The sequence below is a fragment of the Notolepis coatsorum genome (genome assembly GCF_963971535.1).
Source record: "Notolepis coatsorum genome assembly, chromosome: 2".
NCBI classification, from domain to species: domain Eukaryota; kingdom Metazoa; phylum Chordata; class Actinopteri; order Aulopiformes; family Paralepididae; genus Notolepis; species Notolepis coatsorum.
Genome location: NC_140166.1, coordinates 203,064,695 through 203,092,666, shown reverse-complemented (window position 1 = coordinate 203,092,666; position 27,972 = coordinate 203,064,695). Strand labels below are relative to the sequence as shown.

Sequence of the window (27,972 nt, the reverse complement as noted above, 5' to 3'; positions counted from 1 at the left end):
CTCCGGCGACTACAAATGGAGCGCTCTCAGGTGGCGGGGAACAAGTACATCAAACAAGCGATGAGCCAACCAGAGTCACGTGACACCGGACGCCCCCATCGACACACCAATCGGCGCCAGTTGATCACCACGGAGATGTACTGATTGGACAGGAGGGAATTTGGGGTATTACACGTCTCCCGTTAAATTACTCTTTATTTCTCTATTAAGATTTACTCAACGCGGAAAGAACAACCCGGCACTGTTACTCCCGGGGAACCCAGCGGGCGGATTTGGATTTCATCATCATCATTTGTAAACACATGGCCTCCTCCATGCACAACAACATCGAGCACGATCAGGATCAGAACGACCTGTCTGCCGGTTTCCAAACGGGATTCAAGTCGTTCGCAACGGAGGCGATCCACGTTGGCCAGGAACCGGAGCAATGGAAGTCGATGGCCGTGGTGCCCCCGATCTCCCTCTCCACCACGTTCAAGCAGTATGGACCCGGTAACCACGCTGTAAGTATAGAATTGAAAATGGGGGACCCTGGTGTAAACAAGACAAACTCCTTTCTCTGGTCTGCATCACCTTAACAATTGTGTGCATTGAGCCGTACTGTATTGTACCCATTCTGCAATCTGTTAAATAAAGTTTTCATTTCATTCATTCATAATCATAGCTCGAGCGGAGCCCTTTAAACAACCTGCCGGTGTCTTGTCTTCTGCACTTCCGCGTTACATGGAGCTCGTGAGGAGGGGGGCACGAGTAATTAAAGTTGGTTAGAGCGCGTGGGGATACAATGAATGAATGTTGATTAAGAGCCTTGACGTAAGTGGTTGTAGTCAAGGCTCTTAATGAATCAACATTAATTCATTTTAATAAATTAATATCATTAAATCCCTTCCCCCTCCACCCGCGCTCTCCCATGAGCTCAAAGTGCCGGAAGTGTTGCGGTGGTCTATATGGTACCGTTATATAAGAACAAGAACACATGTTAGGTCTCCCTTTTCCCGGTAATGGTTGAGTGACACACGGGGCTGCTGCGTCCCCTTAACACGTGGGACCCCTGGCTGTTGTTGTCCTCATAACACCTACTGCTTAATAGTTCAAGTTTTTCAAGTTTTTCAAGTTTCTTTATTAGTTGTCAATGTCATACAGAAGAAGTACAGAATACTTTTATATAAAATGCTTCTTTCTGTTTTGCTCCTGAGATTGTGCTAGATAAAAATAGATAAGTATAAAATAAGTATAGCAAGTGTAAAATAGAAGTCAAGTACGTAGACAAAAGTGTTCAGTATATACAATGTACAATGCAGAGTAGAAGTAACTGAGTTACAATACAATATACTATACAGTACAAAGCAGAAATGGGATGAGGTACAATTTAGGTACAATTTACAGTAAGGTGTAATGAGGTATGGGTTGTAGTGCAAATTCTTTACCAATAAATATAAAGTGTGTTTAGGTGTTCTAAAGTGGGTGCTGCAGTGAGTTGTTTGTTTAAAGTGAGTGTGTGTGTGTGCTGTGAGTGCATTTGATGGTTGTTACATAGTGTTATTGTCATTTAGCATTCTGATGGCCTGATGATAGAAGCTTCTTCTACTCTCTGTCTAATAGTATTGTAACCAGGACGAGGCCTATACATGCAGTGTTTGATCTTCATTAATTCAGTTCAGCGACAAGCCTCAGCACATTTTTACTGTATATTTTAGAATGTATATCTTTGACTGTGTATTCTTATTTTTCTGACTACCCGAATGTTTATTATTGTGAGCGATCTGTGGTGCTGAATCGGGATTATTAATAAAGTACTTGTATTCTCTTCTATACAATGTAAGAAGTAGAAGTAGAAAGCGTTGTTGTCATATTGCACAATACAGTACAACGAAATTTGTCCGTGCAAAAAAAAAAAAAAAACGACATCTACATACACAAACTACCACACAACACATTCCGTGTACCCATACACGCACTACCATACATGCATTAGTGTACCCATACTTACTATGACAAAAGACAATGACAAATTATCTGCCCTTTTATTGCTCACTCCATACAGTATGTGACATATTATCCAAAACAGCTGTGTTTAGTTTTATTTTCGAGTTCAAATTTGGGCTTTTGGGAATACCACCACCACCACCAACATACTCTCTTACCAAAAAGGAATAATAATAATAAAAATAATTTAAAAAGGCTTGCATAGGGAGAAAGCAAATTCAAGAAGCATAAAAGCCTAAGTTCTAATGCTGCTGGAAATGTAAACTAATTAATGCAGAATTCGATGTATCGCTGACCACGCCAGTACTCATGGCCTTTGTAGAGATTTAACGTTGTTATTACAACGTCAACTGTTTGGTAACTAACGTGTCTTAAATGTGTCTTTCCTGCAGGGGTTTGAGTACAGCCGGAGTGGAAACCCTACAAGGAACTGTCTTGAGAAGGCGGTGGCAGCTCTGGACGGGGCAAAGCACTGTAAGGCCTGCTCGGTGTCGGATACTCCCCCTCTCTCATGCAATCTAGACCGGCTGTGACGGGTTTCCCTAATGATTCATTGAAATGAATCACTGGGGCGTAGGAAGTCCCAACATTTCACAACATTCGAATCCCGTAACATTGGCAGATTTGAAAGCCGTAGATTAAAATTGGTAACCTAAAGCGAGCTATTTGAGTATGATCCCCATCCATGGAGAGAAACATGGACAGAATGTATGGTCTTCTTTGTCCTTCATTAACTGTGAATTTCCTGTAGGCCTGGCTTTTGCCTCTGGGCTGGCGGCCACTATGACTATCACTCACATGCTGAAGTATGGTAACGGGATTGTCTGCATGAACGATGTCTATGGAGGTAAGGGATGGCCCTCTGTGACTTTGAAACTCGCACCAAAATAACTACAAGATGACCCCCGGCGAGATGTTCACATCGTTCCCGCCGTTTGTCCACTCAGGTACCAATCGTTACTTTCGAAGGATCGCTGCTGAAATCGGCCTGGATGTGTCATTTGCTGATTTTACAAAGATGGAGTTGCTCAAGGCTGCTCTGAAGCCAAACACTAAGGTAGGTTGAGGGATCTCTCTTTACAAGTTGCCCACCTCATTACTATGTTGTTCCCTGTTTTCTAGGGCAGAATGAATGTGTCGTTCCGAATCAGCACTGATGCAGTTCTTTTGTTCTGTGTGTTAAAGGACCTCACCGGTGTTACTATGGTCGTGTCATTGTCCTGTTGTCAACATCGGCATAGTTAACATGAACCTTGACCCCCCCCCCCCCCCCCCAGATGGTGTTTTTGTTTACATTTCTTCCATATTAAATAAACAATACAGAATATACCTGGTAATTTGTGTCAACTTTGACTAAATCTCACTATCATTAAGAGCCCTTTTCTTCAAGTTAAAAAGTTCAAAATGCAGAACTTGTAAGGACCTATTTTTACATAAAATCTGTCTCAACCGCTCCCTTGGCTCTGTTGTGATTGACAGCTCGGAAGGCAGAACCACAGTATAATGGCTGGGTCAACGAAACTCTTGAGTAGCTAGGCTAGTTTGTGCCTCGGCAGTTGGACTCGTACTCTGCTGGAGAGCTAGAAGAATCCATTCAAAGGAAAAGTATAAGTCATACGTTACGTGGTTCAAGGCTGTGAGTAATTTAGTCGTGCAGTGTTTCTCTTACTACCTTTAAAAAAAAAAAACTTTACCGCTTCCTTGTTACAAAGGCCAATCAGAGCTAGCCAGAGATGTGTTGGCCAATGGGATGCAGCCAAGGAAACGTGTTCTTTGCGCGGAAACTAGAAATGGGAGGATGTTTATTGAGGCCGGCATACGCCTAAATGAGATCCTCTTGAACTTTATATTAGCGGCTAGCTCCACCCAAGCCACTTAGATGAACCGGGACTGCCCGGACATGAATAACGAGTGGACCCAGAAGCCGCTTCTCATGTGGGACACATAGAGGTGATTTGATATCAATGCACAAATTTGAATAGTTTGAGTATTTGTGTAATACAGTAATTTTAGATCAAATAAAGTGCAAAGTGTCTTTCAAAAGGGCACATTACCTAATGCCTAGCATCTCGTAGAGTGTTTTTATACACCGTTTCAACGTGATTGGTGGTGAATGATTGTTAGAAATGTAGGCCGAGCTCTACTAAAGCACATGCTGTTTAGAGTCTTTATTATAGAGTCACATGCCGGGCTGATCCAAGCATTTATCATAATTGATCACCTTTTTATCTCTATCATAAGAACATAGAATCCCTGCAAGACTGGTTTATTACCATAGTGTATTCATACTTGTACCACTGTATATAATAATACAGTAATTAGTTACTATTTACTAGGGGTGTAAATATTTGACCCCACTTTGATTCGATTACAATTCTTCAGGCAACGATTCAATGCATCATGAAATCTCTTAATTTGACCACGATTCGATGAGATTCGATACATTTTCTATCAGTTAATTCCCCAAAAAAATTCAATACACAAATGTGGCTGGGGGAACTGATTCACTCAGCATGAATGGACTATAGGTAAATAATAGGGGTGTACATATTTGACCCCACAATGATTTGATTACGATTCTTCAGGTGACGATTCAATGCATCATGAAATCTCTTGACCACGATTCGATAACGATGTGATTCGACCTTAGGATCGATCGATGCATTGCGATGATGGGCTGGAGTTTAGTGGAGATAGGGGGAGGGGTTGCTATTGCTGGCCACACCTCAGGCTCTGCCAAGAGGGGTCCAGAGTAAATAATGCTAAGCTAATGGTCTATTACTTTTAGTTTAGCATATTTACTCAGTAGACTAGCTATGTCATAATTATATTCTCCATACCATTGACATGTTGTACTGTATACAGCAATGCACTTTATTGCTTCTTAGATGCCAACTGGATTTTGGTGTACTCTGTACTTGCATTTGTAGAATGACCATGAATCTAATCTATTATTCTGTATCTGTCCTTTGTGTAGTTGGTGTGGATCGAGACCCCCACCAACCCCACCATGAAAGTAGTTGACATCAAGGCCTGTGCTGATATGGTCCATGAACATAACAAAGATACCGTGGTGGTCGTGGACAATACCTTCATGTCTGCCTATTTCCAGGTGTGTGTGTCTGTCCATGTTTTCCTACCATGGTGCCGAACAAAATGTCCCCACAAGTAATGAAAACAAGATGTTTTTAGGGTTAGGTCAGATTTAAAGTCGGGATAAGGGTTTAGGAATTGGGGTTAAGTTAAAGCTACGCTACGTAACCTTTGGAGGAGGGATGAAACGGGAAGAAGAAAAAAAGTTTCTTGATCACTGATGCAAAACTTCTTTGTTTTTAATTAGCATCCTTCACATTTATGCTGTAGAAATATTCCACTGGGTTTCATGCATATGGGAGGAGTTTTTCTTGTTCAGGCCAAGTCCATGACTCAAAGGAACACTCCCAGCACTTATTTTTAGGGATTAGAAGGCGTAGGGACTAGGGAGTGGCTAGCCTAGCTCTGTCTAATGTGAAGAAATACAACTCTTAAACTGACGATGAGATAGAATTGATATCAATCTTTCCATCTGACTGGGGAAGATGGCAAAGTGTATTTCCCTGGGTTCAAGGACTTCAATTAGACTAAAGAAGCAATATTTTCCAATGGGAAAAAGTTCCATTGTGCAGGTTTAAGGCGAGGGTTGGGCGTTGGGTTAGCCTGACGCGTCAGACCCATGGAATGTATGCAAGCTAGCTCTGCATTGTGTCTGAAAGTGGCACATTTAAGAAAACAAAACAAATGGCTTTGTCAGGTGTTCCTTTTATTAATCCCCTCTGGGAAATGTGCCTGTACTTGAATGTAACCACAGTGCCAGGAATTCGTTGCGGCATAAGAGACGAGACGCCAACACATCACCACGTTAAGTCAAATTGACTGACATTTCCGCCGGGAAGCTATTTGTTTATTTCTCAATGTGCCGCTTTCAGACCCAGTGGAGAGATAAGTTGTATACATTCCATTGGTCTGACGTGTCAGGCTAGGGTTAGGCCTTTAGTAGTTGGGGAATGAATATAGGCAATGGGAGAGTTCCCACAAGGATAGTAAAGTGTGTGTGTGTGTGTGTCTGTGACTCACAGTAGCCTACACACGATTGATTTCTGAAGCACTTCATTCCACTTTACGTGGAAACCAAGTCATTGATTAACCAAGACCTGCTCCTGTGTGTTTTGACTATAGCGCCCTCTGGCGTTGGGAGCCGACATCTGCATGTACTCGGCTACCAAGTACATGAACGGTAGGCACACACAAACGCATGCGCAAGCGAGTACATTTTGCAGATCTCCCAAAATATAAATAATTTTTTTTTTATTGGATCTGATTTTCAAATATTGAACTTCGTGGTGTTGCTCATTTTGCCGGGCAGGTCACAGCGACGTGGTGATGGGCCTGGTCTCCGTGAGCCGGGAGGATGTCTACGAGCGGCTGCGGTTTCTACAAAACTGTGAGTGAACTCTCAACGTGGACATGTACACAGAAATGCAGAGGAACTACGCTTCCCCATCAGATCACACTATTATTATTGTTATGTATCACACAGCTACAAAACACATGGAAACACTTAGTGGGCCAGTGCCTAAATTCTGACCTACATTTTGCACAAGGCTCAACCTTTCAGGAATGAAGAAAAACAACCGAATTATCTTTAGATTTAACACCTATGTATTTATGAAGTTCTACATTGGGGTTTTGGATGGGTTTCAAGGTTCTATGAGTCTCATTAGATTAAAGTTTTAAGTACAGTACAACGGAAAAGAAGTTTGGCATCCAACCAGTGTGCAAAAGGGTAAACTGGGTACAACAAAATATACAAATTGGTACACTCGGTAGACACTAATTTGTATATTTTGTACCCAGTTTAATCACCTGTACATTGTATATTGTTGTTGCACTTTACATTATTATTATTATTGTTACATTTGCACTCTGGTTGGTTGCCAAACCTCTTTTCGTTGTACTGTACTTGTGCTGTTTGATGACAATACATTTGATTTCATGCCACTTAGTCGCAACATTAGAGAACCATGTAAACTTTCAATAGGAAGTAAAATCAAGTGAAAACCTCCAGAATTGGGAGGTACTGTACAAGGTTTTCAGCCAGCAGCATTTGCTCATCAAACCCCCAGGAACATGAGCCTCGATGCCAAAAGTTATCCAACCAATTATGAAACCCTTTTCAGAAAGGGGGCTTTGTGTGTGTTTATGATGGTATGCCTGATCCGCTTTCGCGGTCCCCCCTTGTAACCCTTCTTCTTCTCGGTTCAGCCCTGGGAGCAGTGCTGTCTCCCTTTGTAATTCTTCTTCTTCTTCTTCTTCTTCTTCTTCTTCTTCTTCTCCTCGGTTCAGCCCTGGGAGCCGTGCCGTCTCCCTTTGACTGCTACCTGTTGAACCGTGGGTTAAAGACGCTACACCTGAGGATGAGGCAGCACTTCAAGAACGGCATGGCCGTGGCCAAGTACCTGGAGGCGGACCCCAGAGTGGACCGTGTCATCTTCCCAGGTACAATGAACACAAATCTGTCAGTGCCGAGTCCGACCTCATCTTAAATAACAAACAGCATTGCTTGTTGTAGTTAACAAAGGGAGGCAGAGTTGATTTTGCACACAAAAAAAATGTCATATCTTTTTTTAAATGTTTTATAATTGATTTATTTTTTCATATTCGAATCCCATGCCCATCGAACGAAGCTTCGAAGTATTTAAGACAGCCCTAAATACAATACACAGTTTTTTGGACTATATTACTATATTATGTGTTAACAATACCGACCAGGTATTAGTGCCTCGCAAAGTGCAGATAGGAGGTTTTGCTCTTCGGCCATTTGATATGGTCTTCCTGTGCCCCAGGACAGTTCAGTAGGTATTTTTTAGCGTGCTCCAGTCTCTCCTTAAGGCTAGAAACCGGAAGAGAGCGAACACTTTAACGTAAACTCCGGCGTCGTTCCATAGACGATGAATGGGGCTTTGGCTCTTTGAGGCCATACAATGTGTGTGTGAGCTCTTAACACCCAAACGAGTAGCTGGAAGATGAACCTCATTTGTGTTTTTTAAGAGGGTCCCGCAAACATTTTACAGCCTCGTAAAGTCGGAGCCCCTTTTGTTGTCTTCGGAGCAGCCCTGGAGTTTACATCCCAGTGACATCATGAATTGGAGGGTTCTCGCTCTGATCTCTAGCTTTAGGAGAGAGTGGTGCGCGTTCACACGTACCCACTTAATTGTAGAGGAAGACCATGTGTTTGAAGATAAAGAACTTCATTCATCCCTGAGCAGAGATCGGGTCGTTGTCGGCAGCTGCGCTCACGCAGCAATGCACTAAGACTGGTACAGCTTTGTATAAAGAACCAACAGTGTGAGCTTTAAGGTGCACTATGTAGAGTCTGAGAAGTGATGTGGTATTTATTACATAACAAGCGGTGAAGAGGAAAGTGGGCTGACGGGAGCACTGTTTGAAGCTAGAACGCTACCTGAAAAGTACTTGATTGTAGGCTCTACAAATGTAAGCCCCTTTCTCTTCCTAAACCGCATAGTGCACCTTTAACATTAACTAGAAGATCTGTGTAGATGTTAAACCCTGTTTGCTCCTCTGGTATCAGAGGAGAGGTTGTATCTAGTTAAGTTGCAAATGAAGGAGTAATACAATCGTCTCTACGTAGAGAGCAACTTGTATTCCTGTTTATCGGTATATATAGGGATCACTTTGGTTAACCCGTATGTTGACTGGTGGATTTCTGGAAAATAAAAGATGGTTTGGAAGTGTTGTCGTGTGAAAAGCTGCCACAGAAAAGATCACAACCATCCAGGGAGAAACTTCAAACTTTCTCCTTCTCCGTACCCAACTACCCATCCTCACAAGATGGCGACCGGCATCCATAGTAACTGTGACTCTCCACCCACTTCACATTATTATTACCACATCAAAGCAAGCAGAAAATACTTACAATTAAGTTAATTGTCTGTCGTATTTGCTATTATGGGTACTATCAATATAAATGAATCATTAGGCATCTTTGGTGCTTTGTAACACCCACTTCAGTTCACCTCATCATGTATTTAATTTTTTTTAAAGGTGCTATAGATCGGGGTTCTCAACCTTTCTGCTGCCAAGGCACCCCTGTGTTCAATAAAATATTCCAGGGCACCCCGACATACGATAAAGACTTTTCCGGTCCTGTCTTTTTTGCTACAATGATGACAAGTGCTTGCTTTCAAAATAATGTTTATTTAAGAAACCGGGAAACACATTTGTGTGTATCACTGATTCTTGAGAGTCGGGACAAAACACTTTTTAATATTATATTTTGAGAATGCACACTATATTGATTAGAGTTGTATATTCATGTAGAGAAAGGTCTGAGCTATTTAACCATGTAAAGGTGCGGGCTCTACATAGAAAAACATTTTCAACAAATTCACATGTTTCCCTTTGAAACTTGATTTGTGTTAACTCCGTCAGACACACAAAAAAGTATATAATTCTAATTATTCCAGTCCAACAAGAATCTAAAGTTCTGAAGTATGTTGTAATAGTGTTTAGTTACTCTGGTATGCAATCAAATATAATATATAAACCTCAGGTGTAATTTCACACTATTCTGAAAACCCAGATTTTTATAAATATTTGCATTTTCAAACTTTGTTTTTAATTTTGATATGATAAAAAAAGATCATTAAGTAAATAAGAGAAGAGGATGAAGATCTGATGCTCCTTTATTACTTAAACAACATAAACTGAAGAAGGAATTTGTATTTCCCACAAAATTAACAAAAACAAACATCTGACGGTGTTGACAAAGATCTGACGGTGTTGACGAGAAACTGACGGAGTTGACAAAATTGTATATGCATCTCTGATAAATGAACACATGCATTTTTTAAACAGATGGAAGTGACAATGATAAGAACTAATAACTCCTTGTCTTATACTGAACATTTTGTTAACTCAATTGTAATAACAACAAACTTTACATACACCGTTTCCAACTATTACAAAATGCACTGTTTCCAACAACAAAAACAGTAATGGAGACCAGGACCCCTTCTTCTCGTCCCTGTTTTCATCTACACAACTTCCTGATCTCCACTTTCTCACCCTGCACTTCTCCTCTTCGTTTCCTTCTGCATTTCCGATTAGTTTCACTATGATGTCTTGAACTGGGCAGAAACAGAACCTTTTCTGTTGGACCAGGGGGATGCAGAAATTCCACTTTCACATCTTGTTGATCAGTATCCACATCGATGGTCTTGGCTAGCCACCAGTGGTCATCATATTAGGGCGGGCCATACTTTTGTGCAAACATGAATTTTTAAGAAATCTTAACATGAGGGGTGTCTAAAATATGTGTTTCTTGTGGGGAATTCAAATATAGGAAAAGTTTTCGGATATGATAACTCTAACCTACATCATTTTGGATTTCAAAATGGCAGATGTGACTATTTTTCACCCCTTCGCAGGGCCAGACTGGGGGAATTATTCCGGCCAGGAAATATAGTGCGAAATATAGCCCAAGTCAGGCCACTTTTTAAGCAGGGGGTCTGGGGGTCCCCCACCAGGAAGGTTTTAGTTACAAAGACTTAATTCCCTGCATGCTGGTGCAGGACTTTTCAAATGTTTACCCTTTAAATGCCATTGTTTGTGATGGCATCATAAATTATTGTTAAAAAAACACACATTTAAATATTTTCAATATATCAAATGCAAAGGGGATTTTTCTGGGGGGGATTATTACAGGCTAATAATTGTTATAATCATCATGTGTCAATGATTAGCAACAACACTGATTTTGATGGATTTTTTGTTTTTGATGTAAGACTTAACAACTATTATCAGAAAAGTGAGAGTATTTCATTTTTAATCTGACATTACAAGAAACATTAAAAAGAAAAATGGTTATGATCAGGACTGAAGTTGAATAAAAGATTTATGGAAAAGAAAAGTGACAGAGGATGATGATGATGCATGGTAACGTTAGCTATGTTAGCTAGCTAGCATGTTTATTTTTATCACTGACTAACCTGGTGGTCCCGTGGTGCAAGAAAACATTTGGTCAATGTTGCCACATTTAGCGGCATCTCCTGCAAGGGCCTTTTTTTATTTATTTTTTATCTCCCTCTCTGCTCCATGCTTCCTCTTTTTTTCACTGTTGAAGTGTTGAAACATTTCATTTCCAGTAATTTCCATCTGACTGTTATGTGAAATACAAGCAGTAAGCAGTATGTATTTTTCTCTCTTTCCCTCTCTGCTCCACCCTTCCGCTGTCCATTTTCAAGCGCAGGTTATGCTTGAAATTTTTTGTCTTTCGCTGTCTCTCCCTGTCATTTTGCAGGAGTGCCATCTGCCATTCCATTCGCCATCTCCACTGTCAATCAGTTGTATGGCCTGGTCCCGCCTCCACCAATCACATGCGGCTCCCTTTGTGTGTGTGTGACAGACAGACAGAGCTCCTGATGGCCAGTCCGGGACGCCTGAATTCTTTCCCCACTACATTTCCAGTTCCGCGTTCGCGTTTTGCGCTCTGATTGGCCACTGACGTTTCTGGTCGCGGCAATCGTGTGACGGCAAGTTCTTTCGCCGGTTAAGCTTAGGCACTCTTTCGAAGTTGGTTAAGGTTAGAGTTTGTCTTAGAGCAGGGCGATAGAACGCCAGCCCTGATTCCAAACTCTAACCATAACCAACTTCGAAAGAGTCGCCTAAGCTTAACCAGTGATAAACTAGGCGTTAGGTAGTTTGCAGCTGCTCGAGGCGGAAATGGGCGCGTCACGCGATTGGGCGCACATGTCACATGACCAGAAACGTCAGTGGCCAATCAGATCGTACCCGGAACCTTCGGTGGCCAATCGGATCGCAGAACGCGCATGCGGAACTGGAAATGTAGTGGGGAAAGAATAGACGCGTCCGGGCCTTCGCCATACATGGATGCCAACATGAATCTGAAGGAAATCCTAACATGCAAGGTGTCTAAATGGTGTGTTTCTTAATGGGGAATTTAAATATGAGTACATTTTTGGGATAGGATAACTCTAACCTACATAATTTTTTATTGCAAAATTTCCAAATGTACCCATCCCCTTTCGAAGATTTTAAAAGATATGGGAAATCATTTATAATGACAAAGCCATCATTAGCACTATCCATCGTCACACATCGTCACACGTGCAGAGTTCAGGAAGAAATCCTGGACAGTCTGTGTTATACCCTGTATGAATGTGGCTTTTTCTGAGGATGCTCCCTTTCTCTCATTAACTTGTAGGTTAACTCTTTAATTTGTTGAAGAAGACTATACCTTTTAAGAATCGTGCCTGATGACACACTCAGTGCTGGTTTTTGGCGCCGTGGGCCAGGAGTTTGTTTGTTTGTCTTCAGCTCTCTTCTGAGGATGTGGTGGAATAGCAGGGCCTTTTGAATTTTCTGATTCCTTACTTTGCTTCCTGATAGCATATTCTTTGTTTCCGTGCCTGGAGAGTCCAGTGGTGATGTATTTGTAGCCTTTTTTCAGCACATTATTGTTTTTCTCAGGTTGTTTTGTTGCTTTGTTACATTTGTAATCTTCTCTTTTAAAGTTTGTATTTCTCTTTAATGCCTTTTTCGCATTTTACTTTGTTTCTGTTCCTGTCTGAGAGACTCTCTGCATTGTTATCTAGAATATCCTGATCTGGGGGGGTGTCTGCCTCCAGCACCGCACCTTCACGGGACCTTTTCTATCTGCACCTTTTCTGGACCTCTCTCTCCAATATTTTCTCCGATACCTCTGTGCCCTGTCTCCCAGCTTGTATTTCTATTACTATTTTGTCTTGAACCCTCTTCTTCCACCTTTGTCTTTCCTACTCTTGCATGGCATGTTTGCTCTCTTTGTCACTGTGTAATTTTTCTCTTCTCTTTCATTGGTACTCTCTATTTCTTCTCCTTCGGTCCTCAACTGACAATTTTTGTCTAGCCATGCTTTCCTATAATACAAAAGTCATGAAAATGTATTAGAATAAGACTATAAAATCAGGTGTCTATTTACTAAACATGATTGATTGATTGACGTTAAAGCTGCAGTGCGTAGTTTCTACAACTAGATGTTGCAAACATCTTCACACTGGCTTGTGCAGACAACATCCATGTTCAGTGGAAGCAGTGGGAGAAAATTCAAGAAGACAGTCATTCCAATAATCCTAGGGTATATTACAACGGATAAGATTGTGACAACTGACTAGCAAAGAATTATCCTGTTGATCACTCCATACCATAATGTATTACACTATGGATGGAAAGTCAGAGAAAGGATGATGCAGCAATCTAGACACGCATGAACCAGTCCTATATTAAGAATTATTATAAAGATATTAAGATGAAATATCCACAGTTTACCACCGTGCACCTTTGCTCTGATGATCTAAGTAAACATGAAATAACATTTTGGCAGGCCTTAGTGTACACGTCAGCTTGTAAAGAAACCGAACACGCAAAACAACCCGGATATGCCCGCTCCTACCCGGGGTTGGATGGCCTCAAGCTTCTTTTCACAAAACATAATAGATCCTGTTCGCACACCCAAGTACACTTATTACACCTTCACCTAAACGTCACCCCTCCCATCTCTAGTTACACTATAATTTACAAGCGTTAGTTAGTTGACCGACTTGTTTTGCTGTTCTCCTCCCTTGGCTCCAGGCCTGCCCTCTCACCCCCAGCACGAGCTGATGAAGAGGCAGTGCACCGGCTGCCCGGGGATGATCACCTTCTACATCAAGGGCGAACTGGAGCAGGCCACCATCTTCCTCAGCAGCCTCAAGGTGACGAACACTTTCACAGGGTTTTTTTTCTTTTTTTTTTTATAATATTTTATTTTCAGCTTTTATAGTTTCACAAACACACATCAAGACAAATCACAAACACAAAGAAAATAAAAAATAAATAAAAATAACACAAACAGTGTTTTGGGAGCTCAACTCTTGGGACCCCAAATTCTTATATCGCTGCCATAGTATTTCGATGCCTAAAAATCTGGCAACATGGCTTGATTACTATGTTTGGAATGGAGGACTGTAGAGTAGACTCAACTATATGCAAATCTGGCTCATCGGACTGGCAAAGGAGGACCTTCTAGACTTGTCCACTAAATAACATGCTTAACCCTTTCACTACCACACTACAGAAGGTTAACCCTTTCTCTACCATACTATAGACGGTTAACCGGTAGTGAGAGGGTTAACCTTCTGTAGTCTGGTAGAGAAAGTGTTAACCCTTTGTAGTGAGCGGGTTAACCTTCTGTAGTGTGGTAGTGAAAGCATTAACCCTTTGTAGTGTGGTAGTGAGAGGGTTAACCTTCTGTAGTGGTAATGAAAGGGTTAACCATCTGTAGTGTAGTGTGGCAGTGAAAGGCTTAACCTTCTGTAGTGTGGCAGTGAAAGGGTTAACCTGTGTATTTGTACATGGTTGAGTCTACACAGGACTTCCTTCCAACACATGCATGTAGTGTTTTATTGGATTCTATTATATGTTGTACCACTGTATTGCACATCGTTGCGGGCAAGACCACCCGCATTTCATTGTATACTTGTATGCCGTGACAAATAAAACTCTTGACTTGACTTGACTAGACACCTAAGGGGCCTATCGGAATCATTGTTCAAAATATTGACATAGAAATCTATTGGTGGACCCTTATGTCCAGATAAGTGTTTGGGTGTGGAGGTGAATGGATGGATACCATCTTGCTGCTTCAAGCAAAACGACCTTTCTCAGGGGAGAAAATTAAGTGCTTTTGAGAAAATGTTCCTCTGTGATGTACAGTAAAGTACATAAAGTCTGTTTTAAGGCATTGGACCTCATTCAACAATACTCTCTTATTATTTTTTATTTTTATTTTTTTTATTGATCTTTTTCCCCCTCCTTTTTCCTCCGATTTTTCTCCCATCCCAATGTTAGTCGTTATGCCAATTCCCAATCCCCTTCCTGGTCGCTGCGCACTTACCCCCCACAGTCGGCCTGGGAGAGTGGAGGCTACCACGTGCTTCCTCCGACACACGTCCAGCCAATCAACCCCTTCTTTTCACCTGGCAGCGCCGATCCTCACTGAGAGGGCGTAGCGTGTGGAAGGATCACACTATCCCACTTAGATCCTATCCGCGCTTAGCAGGCGCCCCGACCGAACTGTATGAGTCGCTGTTTACAACGACCCGGACCCACCCCGCCAGCTTCTCCCACGCTCTAATACTGCCAATTGTATTAGTGTGAACGGCCAGCCAAGCTGGTGACAACCCCGGAGCTGTGAGCTGGATTCGAACAGGCGAATCCAACCGCTCCGGGGTTGGTGATGAACGCAATCTCCGTTACGCCACCTGACCGCCCTCTTATTATTTTTCTTATATTCTTGCTTACCTGTCTGTTAAGAGAACAATAAGAAAAGCCACCACCACATTCATCAAGCCGTTCTTAACGACGAAATCTGTGCGTACCCAGGAAATTTGCATGATGAATGCCACTCATTCTTAAACTCAAAAGCGTGTTTGCGCTAAATTCATTTGCATACAGACACGCCCACCATCTCCTTATGAGGCGGGTGTAAAACAGCCGAGTTTCGCCATCTGATCCCTGTCTGATATATTCAACAGGAAGCGCTTTGCGATCTCAAAATGACACACACACACACACACACGTCTCACGACTTGCGACTCAGTGCATGTGTGTGTGTTCCTGTGGGTCGCTCATCGCATGTGTGTGTGTGTGTGTGTGTGTGTGTGTGTGTTAATCTGATGACAAATAAAGATTTATACTTGTACTTATACATATACGTACTGTTGTATAGTGCAAAATAAATCGTTCCAGCAAAGTAGGCTTTCAATACTGAACGACTGGCTGCGCGCTTGTCAAGAACCAATGGCGGCGCGCAGTATACTGATATATATATATGCCGCTGATCCATATGCAATCTCCTTTCAGAGAGAGATGACTGTCACCGGATCTGTCACCTGTCACCTCTCTCTGAAATGTCTGTGACTAAAACTCAGAGTGCACTCAGAACTTTAGGTGTGGGGCAAATATTTATTTTATTTGATCTACTAAAACGGTATTGTATTATATTGTTTGTTTTGTAAAGTGTCTTTGAGAATTAGGAAAAGCGCTATATAAATCTTATGTATTATTATGAATGGTAGGCTTTTTTAAATGTTTCTCATCTGGGTAAGAATTTCTTATTTCGGTAAGAGTGCTCTCGACCACTCTTATAATTTGTTCTTGCCTGAGAAAAAAGCAACAATAAGAAAACTTTGCTGAATCCCAGGTAAGAACAAAGTAAGAGGAAATGCTAGTTAAGAACGAAATATGTTCTTATATCGCTTCATGCATGAGGCCCAATGCTTTGAATGAGGAATTGATTTGTCCTTTTATGATTTATATGGTCATTTGCGTACAAATATTTCAGGGGCTTATGCATATTTAATGTCTTCTCGGTTAAAGCTGCCCTATGCAGTTTTGGGGAGGGGGGGGGGGGGGGGGTTGTTTACGTTTGCAGAGCCTAGCAAATTAGTTTAGAAAACACATTTACTATACATGTAATTATTATATCTTCTGTCATCAAACATGAAAACAATAATAATTGTATGGCACTATGGACTAAACATTGGCGTAGAATATTATTATTATAATTATGTTTGTAAACGACAACAGTGGAACAGTAGCTTTCTTTTCAGGTAGCTTCTTAGCTTTAAACGGTGTAGTTGAAATTTGTATTTCACAAAGCTGGATTAGTAAATTAGCCAGAAACCCCACACTGAATTTCTTTTATAATGAGCTACTTTGAGGGTTCAGCATTTAAGATAAGATATTCCTTTTATTGATCCCCTTGGGGAAATTCTGGCATCATAGCAGAGGGTGGGGGGGAGGGGGGTACATGTATGGGCATGGTAATAGTTATAGTACAGTAGAAAAGTTAAAATAAGCAATGTAAACAATGTAATTAACTCTGAATATAAGCACATGAAATATTTTGTAATTGCATTATTACTTATTTTTACTTGGATGTTCTCACCACTTGAGACCGGTATTTTATTAATTTATGTTCCTTGTTGTCTCTTATTTTCAGTTGTTTGCACTCGCCGAGAGCCTTGGCGGCTATGAAAGTTTGGCAGAACATCCGTAAGTGTCCCTTTTTTAGATATTCCCACTCACAGAAAACATTAGACTGCTACAAAGACAAGAGAATGTTCATCTTCAAATATTTCTCTGAACCACTAGTGCAGGGGTGGCCAACCAGTCAGAGACTAAGAGCCACAAAAAAATTACTGTGGTACCACAAAGAGCCACACCATATACCAGCGTTTCTCAACCTTTTTTTTCAGTCACGGCACCCTTCATGTGTTTATAGGTCTCACCCTCTGGCCTCTGAAGTTGCTAATGTCTTTTTTATTTGGGCCTCACAGAGTTAAAAGTACCCTGTGAGACCCACGGTTGCAAAATTACAAAATCACTTTTAGCCATTTAAAAAAATAATGTTTATTTAAAAAATGTTAAAGGGGAACTATTTTACTATTTCTTTCACTATTTGGGCACTTTTACACAATTCCTGTGAGTCTATGGAACACCTAGGTTTTTTTCAAAAAAAATGCATTGTTTTGTATTTCTAATCAAGTACTAAAAACCGCATTTTTCTACCTCAAGATCTTAAGCCGTTTTGAGGCTGGGCTCCAACCACTGTGTGGCCTGGTGCCAACTGCCACATCAACTGCCACATTATTATGCAGCTGAGAAATCTCTGACATCACAGATATGCACATTTTCAGATGACTCAGTTCAGTGAGGGTGAATATTGTGAGAGGAGAATTGGAAGAATTCGCCAATATGAGAATTAGAGACATATATCCTATTAATATAAGTCCACATAGCTAAGAAACAATGGTAAACACTGAAAAAAGCCATTTATAAGATAGTTCCCCTTTAAGCACATGTATAGTCAATTGGTCCTGTTGTTCAGCCTCACAATGCTATTTGATAGTAAATGTGTTTATATGTCCCACCCTCTGGCCTCTGAAGTTGCTAATTTCTTTTTAATTTGGGCCTCACAGGGTTAACCTCTTAAGCCCGAGATATACAGTAAAAGTGTATATTTTCAGCATTATGTTTGTTTACCAATTATTTTAACTGTTATTAGTGAAATATAAGATTATAGAAATCTCAGGGCATTGAGTCGGAAACCGGCGCATATTGACAGGAGGAAGTGGCACAGCCAAAAGTGAGTGTAGTCTTTTGAAGGAAGAGACTCAGGGCTTTCAAATTTCGAAAAACTACCCTACCCAGCTCACACCAGCCCCTGTCAATCATCTGACTTCTGGATTTACTTTTTAATTTCTCTTATTTTTGGGGATTATCTCCCACAAACCTGAACGTTATTGCCATAAAACAGAACGCAGTTAGTTTCTCTACCTTTCTGTGAACGTCTTGCAAAAAACGGTGTTGCAATATGATGAAAAATGGTGGAGAAATTTACATTATAAAAAAGATGGCAGAATTCAGTACTGTATCTACAAACCCTTCTGTTTAATCATCTTCCCTTTATTCATTTGCTTAGATTTTTCAGGTCTGGTCAATTTTAGCATGGTGTTATTTACAGTCAAAGATAATTTTTTTTTTAAATAGAATTGATATTCTCCTTTGGTTCATTACAATTTACTCAAGCCTAGTAACAGACACACTATTTCTGACACTGATCCATATATGTCCCTAGATTCAGATACCAAGAACATGCAAATGGACCATTTAAAAAAAAAATGTAAATGTTTATTCTACGTCCTTATGGAATGAGTGACATAAAAAAAAAAAAAAGTAAAAAAAAAAAAAAAGTAAAAAAAAAAGTAAAAATTTTTTTTTTTTTTTTTTTTTTTATTTTTTTTTATGGATGGAAGAGCCGCACATTGACGGGCAAAGAGCCGCATGCGGCTCGCGAGCCGCGGGTTGGCCACCCCTGCACTAGTGTCATTTGATTTAAAAGCACCACAAGGGGGCAGCAATGATTAACAGGAAACCTCCCTTCCACTGACATGGCCTTTTCAAAACCTGCCTTTTTTGTTTTCTTTTTTTCTTTAATTTATTTGATTTTGAATGGCTATTAATGGTGTCATGTGTATCAAATAATGGGTATTTGATTTAGATTTTTTATTTAGATTTTATTACGGATCCCCATTAGCTGGTGCCATAGCAACCAGCTAGTCTTAAAAACAATTATTATTGCAAAACAACATTATTAAAGGTCAGTACTCAACACACAATGCATAATGAAACTAACAACTAAGATGGCTAGAATTGCATGCAAAAAAAAAGAAAAAAAATTAATTTACTGTGTTAAATACAATTTAAGATTGTTTTAAAAAGTGAATCTACTGTAAATGCAGCAGAGGTTTTGAGGCAGGTTATTCCAAAGAGTTAATGCTCTAAAAATAAAAGATCTCCTTAAAGCGTTGGTTTTTGGACCTGGTAAATCAAGCTGCCCACTACTGGAACCTCTAGCACAGTATTACTAAACACAATCTGTTTATGTATAAAAACAGGAGTTTTACTGCTCATGACCAACTTGAACAGCACAAGTATATTAAAATACTATCTATTTTCAACGTTAAGCCAAGAGAGGCGGGCATGCATACGGCTCACATTAGACCTTAGTGAGCAGCCCAGTACCAACCGTGCTGCCCTGTTCTGGACCACCTGGAGCTTCCTGAGGTCACCACTGGCAGCAGATGACCACATCGCAGAGCAATAGTCAAGATGACATAAAACTAAACTTTGCACTATCTGACATAAAAGGGGACAGGCAACAAAAGAAGCACATTTCCTGGAAATACCAATTGCTCTTCCCATTTTTAAAACAATATAATTAATATGCTGAGACCAAGACGGAGTGCAATCCAGCATCACTCCAAGGAGTTTAGTACTTTCAACTTGTTGAACTGCTGAATTACACAAGTTTAAATGAAGCTTTGGAGTTGTAGATAACCTGTGCCTTGTTCCCAGCACAATACATTTAGTCTTGGAGATATTAAGGACAAGTCTATTACATACTACCCAGTCATGCACAACTTTAAGTTCTCTGCTCAAAACTTCATTAAGTACATTGCATGATGGTGCAGTGTAATACAATGTTGAATCATCTGCATAAAGAACTGTTGTAGCACATTTGGTAGCCCAAGATAGGTCATTAGTAAATACAGAGAAGAGCAAAGGTCCTAGGCAACTTCCTTGCGGAACGCCACACTCTAGACCTCTGCTACTGGACAGGCTGCCATTTAGATACACCTTCTGTGATCTAGAGAGGACAAATAACTTAGTATCCACTTTAAAGCAGAAGAGTTAAAACCATAACATTTAAGTTTCTCAACCAGTAACCTGCTAACTTACTATCAGGAAGAGAGCGGAGTAACCGCTCCACCTCACTGACTTCAGCCTGATGAAATTCAAATTCACAAATTTCGGTATTAATGGTGTCATGTGTATAAAATAATGGGTATTAATGGTGTCATGCATATCAAATAATGGGTATTAATTGTGTCATGTGTATAAAATAATGGCTATTATCATGTGTAATAATAATGTTATATAAAATTATTTACAGCAACCACGTTGTTGTTTTTTCCCCTTTTTCTTTTGTTCTTGCTACACTACATTAATAACATCTTAACATCCTCTCGTCACACTCTCTCAGGGCCATCATGACCCACGCCTCGGTGCCGGAGAACGAGAGGGTCCTCCTGGGTATCAGTGACACGTTGCTGCGTCTGTCTGTGGGTCTGGAGGACGAGGGCGACATCATCGAGGACCTGGAGCAGGCGCTGAGTGCTGCTGTGAGTACAACTGTGGGGGACAGACATGACACACGGACTAGGGCTAGGGGTACCCCCACCCCCCACCCGTGCCATTTTGACTCATGAGGTCCCCATTCAATTTGGAGACCGATTTCTTTTATTCAATTAAGCTTGAGCAAGTTATTAGTGCAGCTGAAACTCTGCAGTACGGGAGGTTTCAAGTTTTGTTTTATTTGTCACGTATAAAGTACATGTACATTACAGTGACATGCTTGGTTCTGAGGGGCTGAAGTACAAAATGCAAACAATGAGGAACAAAACGCAAAAAAGAAAAGCTAAATGAGGTATGAATGGGAGTCACGTCTGAACATCCACTGGGAGAAAATGCATCGATTAAAAGGTCGCTCTGGCAGTTTTAATAATCGATATCGGATCGTCCGAATAAAATTATTCAATAAAGATATATTCTTATTATTTTAAAGGCGATATTCTTTTGATATTTTTACTCTTTTCAGTGGAGCAGAGTTGGACCCCAAATAACTCCCGCAAACACGGACTTACCTTGTTGTTGTAAATAATGTATGTAATATACACATACTATAATTGTGTGTGGGTGTGTCATATGCGATTATGTGCATTATTTGTACGTATACCTAATATATGCGGATTATAGATGTAGAAGTTAATTATTTACCGTGTATGTAGATGCATCTCTATGTACACTGTACAGCTTTATAATAAGGTAATCGGATTTATATACACGTTCCATTCTGAAATTAGATGCCCATTTGCAATTACATATATTATGCATATATATGAATACCATGTGTATGTAGATTCAGATTCTTTTATTGTCAGTTTTTTAAATGTGCATGCATTCAGAAAAACGTGAGATGCTTGTTTTTCCCGGCTCCTCAACCGTAGTAGTTTTGTAAACATAATACACAACATATATTATATCTATAAACTAGAACTATAAGCTATAAATATATACTATAATATATATACTTGAAACTAAACTATAAAGCTAAACATAATACACAACGTATATTCTAAACATAATATACAACATTCTATCTATACAAACTATGCTAACTGTATAAATAGCTATAAACTATAGACTAAACATAATACACAACCTATATTCTATCTATACAAACTTATACAATACAAGGTAGGTATGCTTACACCAATCTACCTGCTCATTATTTGCCAACATATTTCTTTTCTCCATTATCGTTCCCGTTGTCCATACAAACATCTGTTGACCCTATCCGGTTTTCTTCTATGATTTAAAAATAATTGTTTACAAAAAAATAACACCATAAATAAAGTGTCGACATTTTGGTACCGAGAACTTTCTCAAGACATCATCTGTTGTAAGTACTCCCTTCCGTCCCATCCTTCGACCCTAGTTGTTCACAAACCGTAGAAAATAGTTTTATCCTCGCAAATCAACCATTTAACCCCTTATATGCCCGTTGTTCCACTGTCGCTCTTACTGCCGCTATTATTCACATGACAACCCTCAGCATCACAGCGGGGGGCCCAGACCACACCACGCGTCTGACTTGCTAATCATTAATCATGGTGTAAACGCACACCGCGGCTGTTCGCTTCACCAATCCAAGGTTATATCTAATCTTGAGGTGGTATCCGGGATGGCTGTGCGAGTCGTGACCCTTCGTCGCTCGTTAATCTCCCGAACATCAAACATTTACTCTTGGGTTTCCAAGTTGTTATTTTTTAAAGTGGCACAATGCAAATTTATTTTGCACATAATCTCACACACATTCTCTTTTGCACGCCATTTGACAGTTATTGAGAGTAAATGAGTTTGAATATGGCCACCAGTGATGTCATTGGAGACATTGAAGCCTTTTGTGTTGTGTTTAATTACAGCTCACGAAGGTAAGGTATTTGTTCATTTGCATAATTGCATGGTGCTGTAATCAACACAACACAAGGAATCAATGTCCCAGACGACATCACTGGTGGCCATATTCAAACTAATTTACTCGCAATAACTGTTTAGAGTTTTTGGATGTATGTGAAATTATGTGCAAAATAAATCTGCATTGTTTTTGGTGAAGTGACCCTTTTTGAATCCTTGGAACCAGATGAATGGTTAACGAACTGGAACCAGTTTGAATGTTTCAATGAATGGATTGCAAACACGTTTTACTTGGAAGTTAAAACCTTGGGGCAGCAAGAGGTAGAAGATAAAACCTTGGGGCAGCAAGAGGTAGAAGATAAAACCTTGGGGCAGCAAGAGGTAGAAGATAAAACCTTGGGGCAGTAAAAGGTAGAAGATAAAACCTTGGGGCAGCAAGAGGTAGAAGATAAAACCTTGGGGCAGCAAGAGGTAGAAGATAAAACCTTGGGGCAGCAAGAGGTAGAAGATAAAACCTTGGGGCAGTAAGAGGTAGCACTTCCTGTTAGAAGATAAAACCTTGGGGCAGTAATCTGCAGCACTTCCTGTTGTCAGTTGAGGGCAAAGCTCCGACCAACGTCTCATTCCACCTGCGCAGAGCTCAATCCTGAAGAAATCGTTATTTTGTTGATGTGGTGTTTTTGTTTTTAGTTAATTTTTTTTGGCTCGGTGCAGAATAAAGCACGTTCTGTCAAATCAAGACATATGGGGCCCTGGTCAAGCGAGTAGCAATTATCCCCGGGAACAATTTGTGAGTGGGCCAGACCAGGAAGCAGTGCAGACCGGGGATTGAGTTAAGCGCGCGCTTGGCTTCACGCGGCGCAGCCTCAAGAGCACTGCTGCGGCCTATTCAGTCATCCCATCCACCCTCTCTCTCTCTCTCTCTCTCTCTCTCTCTCTCTCTCTCTCTCTCTCTCTCTCTCTCTCCCCCCCCCTCTGCCTGAAGTGCTGCATCTTGATTCGCTTGCGAGGGGGATTCTGGATCACTGTTTTATGAAGAGGGAGGGAGATCCCCCCCCCATCAAAGGGCACCGCTGGGGGGGGGGGGGGGGGGGGGGGTTAATGGCTCCGTTTGCACTTACTCAGCATAAATCAGTTTTTGCAACCGCATGCTCATGCAAATTGCACTATTATTGTGGAGAAAACGTCCTTAACTGCAATATTATTATTCTATGTTATTAGATAATGAAAAATACAGAAAGGTGATTTTTTATTTGGTATATCTGCATTTGCTTATTATTATCAGAGCTGAAGTGTTTTATTTGGGGTTTTTCTTTTCTGTATGAGGCCAGCTCTCGGACATGTGTCCAGACTCGAGCTCTGTACAGACCATAGCGCTCAGTCTCGGCTTCTTTCACTACTATGTATAGACTATATAACCACGGCTCTATAACCTGGCTTTTCATCACCACCTCTCTATAAATATATATATAATATAATATACCACAAGGGGGTTTGCTCGGTCGAAAAATCCCTTTCTTCCTATGCGGTGCAACTGCATATGGCCCATCTTTTTTTTCTTCTCTCTCTCTCTCTCTCTCTCTCTCTCCCTCCCTCTCTCCAGGATGCACTTAATGTTTCTGGAGCGCTTTGCCGCCCGTCTGTAGCTAATGGAAATGAAATGGAGACAGATATCTCCAATAAGCGTCTGTGGTCCCAGAAAGACACCCTCTGTGGTCCCAGCTAAAGACACCCTCTGATGGGTGAAGCGTTTAATTGGAACGGACAGCAGGTTGCGTCGAGGCGGGGGTTGGGCTTGGGGCGGGGGGGGGGGGTCCATTAGAGTTGCAGTCTAGCGTCCTGCTTTTAGGGCTGGGTGTCCGCCCCGGAATTAAACCCCACTCGGCCTCATGAGGTTTATCATTTGAAGCTCGCCAAAGATGCAAGTGATCTAGGACTCTTAACTGGTGAATATGCTAATGCCGCGATCGTTTTATCACGCCCCTTTTCTTTCTGTGTCGAACGCCGGCACGTGTTTTGATTTGGAGTCGGGATGCCCACCCCCTTACGTGGCCTCCTGTGACGCGGAATTGATTGGATTGAACTTTTTATTTGATTTTCATTGGTCCCCATTTGTCTTCTTCTCGTTTTGAACAGCATCCAAAGAAGAAGTAGAGCGTCTTCCGGGTCGACCCCAGTGAGACCAGTGCCTGAAACCAGTCGCCGACACGAGAGGGATGATTGCTGGAGGTGCCTGAGGTTTTGGTCTGAATACACAGACAGTGGTTGGAGGGGTGCAGCCGGGGGGGGTGGGCGGGCACCGCAAGTCCATGCACATATTCGGATGTACTCATCAGGGAACAACCGGCCCAAAAAAAAGCTTCCATGAATAATTTACATTTTTACTTTTTAAGTTAGTTTTTAATGCAGATTTTATCAGATAAACCTAAATGAATTTTTTTTTTTTTTTTTTTTTTTGCTGCTTTTGCTTTTTGTTTGTTGTGTGCGTTTGTTTGTAATTTTTTTCGTTCGGAGGGCTTTGATGCGGCAGAGTGATGGAGGGTCTTGTCCAATCAAAGCTGGTATCCAAGGGTTTCTGTAGCGAGACGCAGCGCCATGTGTTTGCTTCTCTCCAGTGGACCACGTGCTTAAAGATGGCAGCCATGTGGTTTGATGCCTTTATCTCTCCCCTACACTGTAAAATATCCACACAATGACTACAGAGACGAAGATTATTTCAATTTCCACAAGGAAATTGGGGTCTTGTCAAGTGCGAAGTAGTACAAATAAACTAACAATAGTGCACCAAGTGCAAGTGCATCAAGATTTGTATAAAACAATCATATGTATATAAAATATACATATATGTATATAAAATATGCATAATAAAATATGTATAAAATATATAATTATAGAACATTTAAAAGGCTTTAGGTCAGGGATGACAAAAAATAGGGCTCTTCACAACATTCTTCTTAAGTCCTCTAAATCGTTCCAGAGAGCCAATAGAAATGATATTGGATTCATCTTTATTATGCAATGCAATCATATTTGAGGAGTTATTTCTGAAATGGCAGGAATAGCAAATGCCTTGCCGTGAGGCTAAAGACACCGTTGCTCGTTAGATGTCTGAATTATTGATGTTGTAATATTTGGCCCCCGGCCTGTCACCCGTGTTACATTTCTAAATTATTGAAGTTGTGTTTACAATCTTTGGCCCTTGGCCCACCACCCGTGTTACATTTCAGCCCATGACCCATGCTCTACATTGCTTAGCCACATATTGACAGGTTTACAGATGGAGCATGGAAAAGAAAGACAGTCAAGCGGATAGATTTATGTACAGATCATGTGCAGATTTATGTACAGATCCCATGCAGATTTATGTACAGATCCCATGCAGATTTATGTACAGATTCCATGCAGATTTATGTACAGATCATGTGCAGATTTATATACAGATCATGTGCAGATTTATGTACAGATCATGTGCAGATTTATGTACAGATCATGTGCAGATTTATATACAGATCATGTGCAGATTTATGTACAGATCATATGCAGATTTATGTACAGATCATATCCAGATTTATGTACAGATCATTATGCATTTGACAGCGAGGACCAGATTTGAGGATGTTGTTCAGAAGCATTGCACTGTGTGAGGTGGGAGGACTCAATCAAATCAATCAATGTCAAACCAACTGGCTGCCATCTTTAATGCATCAACTCCATGGCCTCTCAGTGGAATTTTATTTTAAGTAATAAAAAAAGATATAACTTTAATAAATAAAAAAAAAAAAGTATATATATATATTTATTGAGAAACCGCAGGATACCAGATTTAGTTTTGGACCAGAACTCTATATCGAGCTTCATCAAGTGTACGCCTAGTAAAGGGAAGGAGGGGAACCATTGCCCCCAAAAGTTCTTGAGTCTTATTAACAGGTTGTTGACCATTGAGGGAGCGCCTGTGTGCCTGTCCCTGCCATTTGTAGAACCGTTTTTCCTGGCAATAATTATTTTTTTCCCAGAGCAATGATCAAAAATCACTTGTGTTCCTAAACTCAACCAAAAAAGAAAATATTTTGACTGTTCAAAGCATTGAATGATTCTTGAGTTTGCCCTTTTTTGGGGGGGGGGGGGGGGAGAAAAGCTGCCCACCGGCGCTCTCTCTCTTCACTGTTTACTGCTCAAGCATACACTTACTTGACCACTCTTGAGCAATGCCATTTGTGTGTGATCAGGGAACAAAATAAGCACCCGCCAAACGCCAATGGCGTGTAGATTTCCTCTTTGGCTGGTAAATTACGAGGCTACTTAGCCACTCTGGCGTGTAAAAAAATTGGGAGCCATATGAGCATATTAGAGTATTATATCAGGGCTATACAGTGTGAGCATTTCACTCTCATTTGCCTCTAAAAATAGATTTGTGCGAACCGGAAAAATCATTTAGGAGCACAGTGTGCGAGTAATAGTCTTTCTTTCGTAGTGGGTGTGTCAACTGCGCAATTGTCATTTCATAATATACACAGAGCAGCGTGGATCAGCTCATCTAGAGTCACGCTGCTTCTATGTGCAACGAAAACTCTGCGAGCAGCAGTTCCAATTGTCTAACATGCTTTGCATCCTCGCCAGTCCGCTGTATACCCACGTCGCGCTAAAAACCTTAACTACTGTAATAGTATCTGCTAACTGAGTACTCAAACTAAGCTAACCTGCTAACGCTAACTACTGCTAACGCTAATCACTGGGGAGGCTCAGAGGCATAGTGAGGGAAGGAGTGGCTGAGAATCTCTGTCTCTCCGTCTATCTCTCTGTGTGTGTGTGTGTGTCTCTCCCTCTCTCTCTCTCTCTCTCTCCCTCCCTCTCTCCATCTCTCTCCTGAACCTATTTCATTCAAAAGGAAGATATAGATGGACAGTAGCTATAGTAGCTCAGTAGCTGTAACAGAATAATTGTATTAATTACTATTTATTAACTATTATTTAATAGCGTTTAAATTATAATGAATTAATTAATTGTATAAAGAATTTTCCATGTTCTGTCATCTAATAATATATTCCATTACCTTTCCTATCTGTATCAAAGTCAAAATGTTGGTAATGTTTGTTGGTATACAAAAGCAGCTTGACAACCCGATATCCTTTGCGTCTAGTAGGCATGGGCCAATGTGTGATTTTGGTGATATGTGCTATTGCACAGATGTTGACCCTTAGTATGCACACGCACAGTATAATATGCATGTAATACATTGTTTGTTAATTAACTCTGTTACTTGAACATTTTCACTGTGCTCCTAAATTT

The 27,972-nt window shown here is 40.8% G+C and overlaps 1 protein-coding gene across 1 annotated transcript; it reads left to right on the top strand.

The window, feature by feature from the left end:
• The first annotated feature begins 151 nt into the window (after positions 1-151).
• cth (cystathionase (cystathionine gamma-lyase)) lies at positions 152-26,786 on the top strand. Its single transcript, XM_084307552.1, has 12 exons — positions 152-503; positions 2,379-2,460; positions 2,738-2,833; positions 2,934-3,043; positions 4,964-5,098; positions 6,202-6,259; positions 6,389-6,466; positions 7,369-7,521; positions 13,675-13,796; positions 17,087-17,139; positions 20,693-20,831; positions 24,823-26,786. Exons 1-12 carry the CDS (start codon positions 303-305, stop codon positions 24,838-24,840), a joined length of 1,245 nt encoding a protein of 414 aa, XP_084163678.1. The 5' UTR covers positions 152-302; the 3' UTR covers positions 24,841-26,786.
• Positions 26,787-27,972: the final 1,186 nt, after the last annotated feature.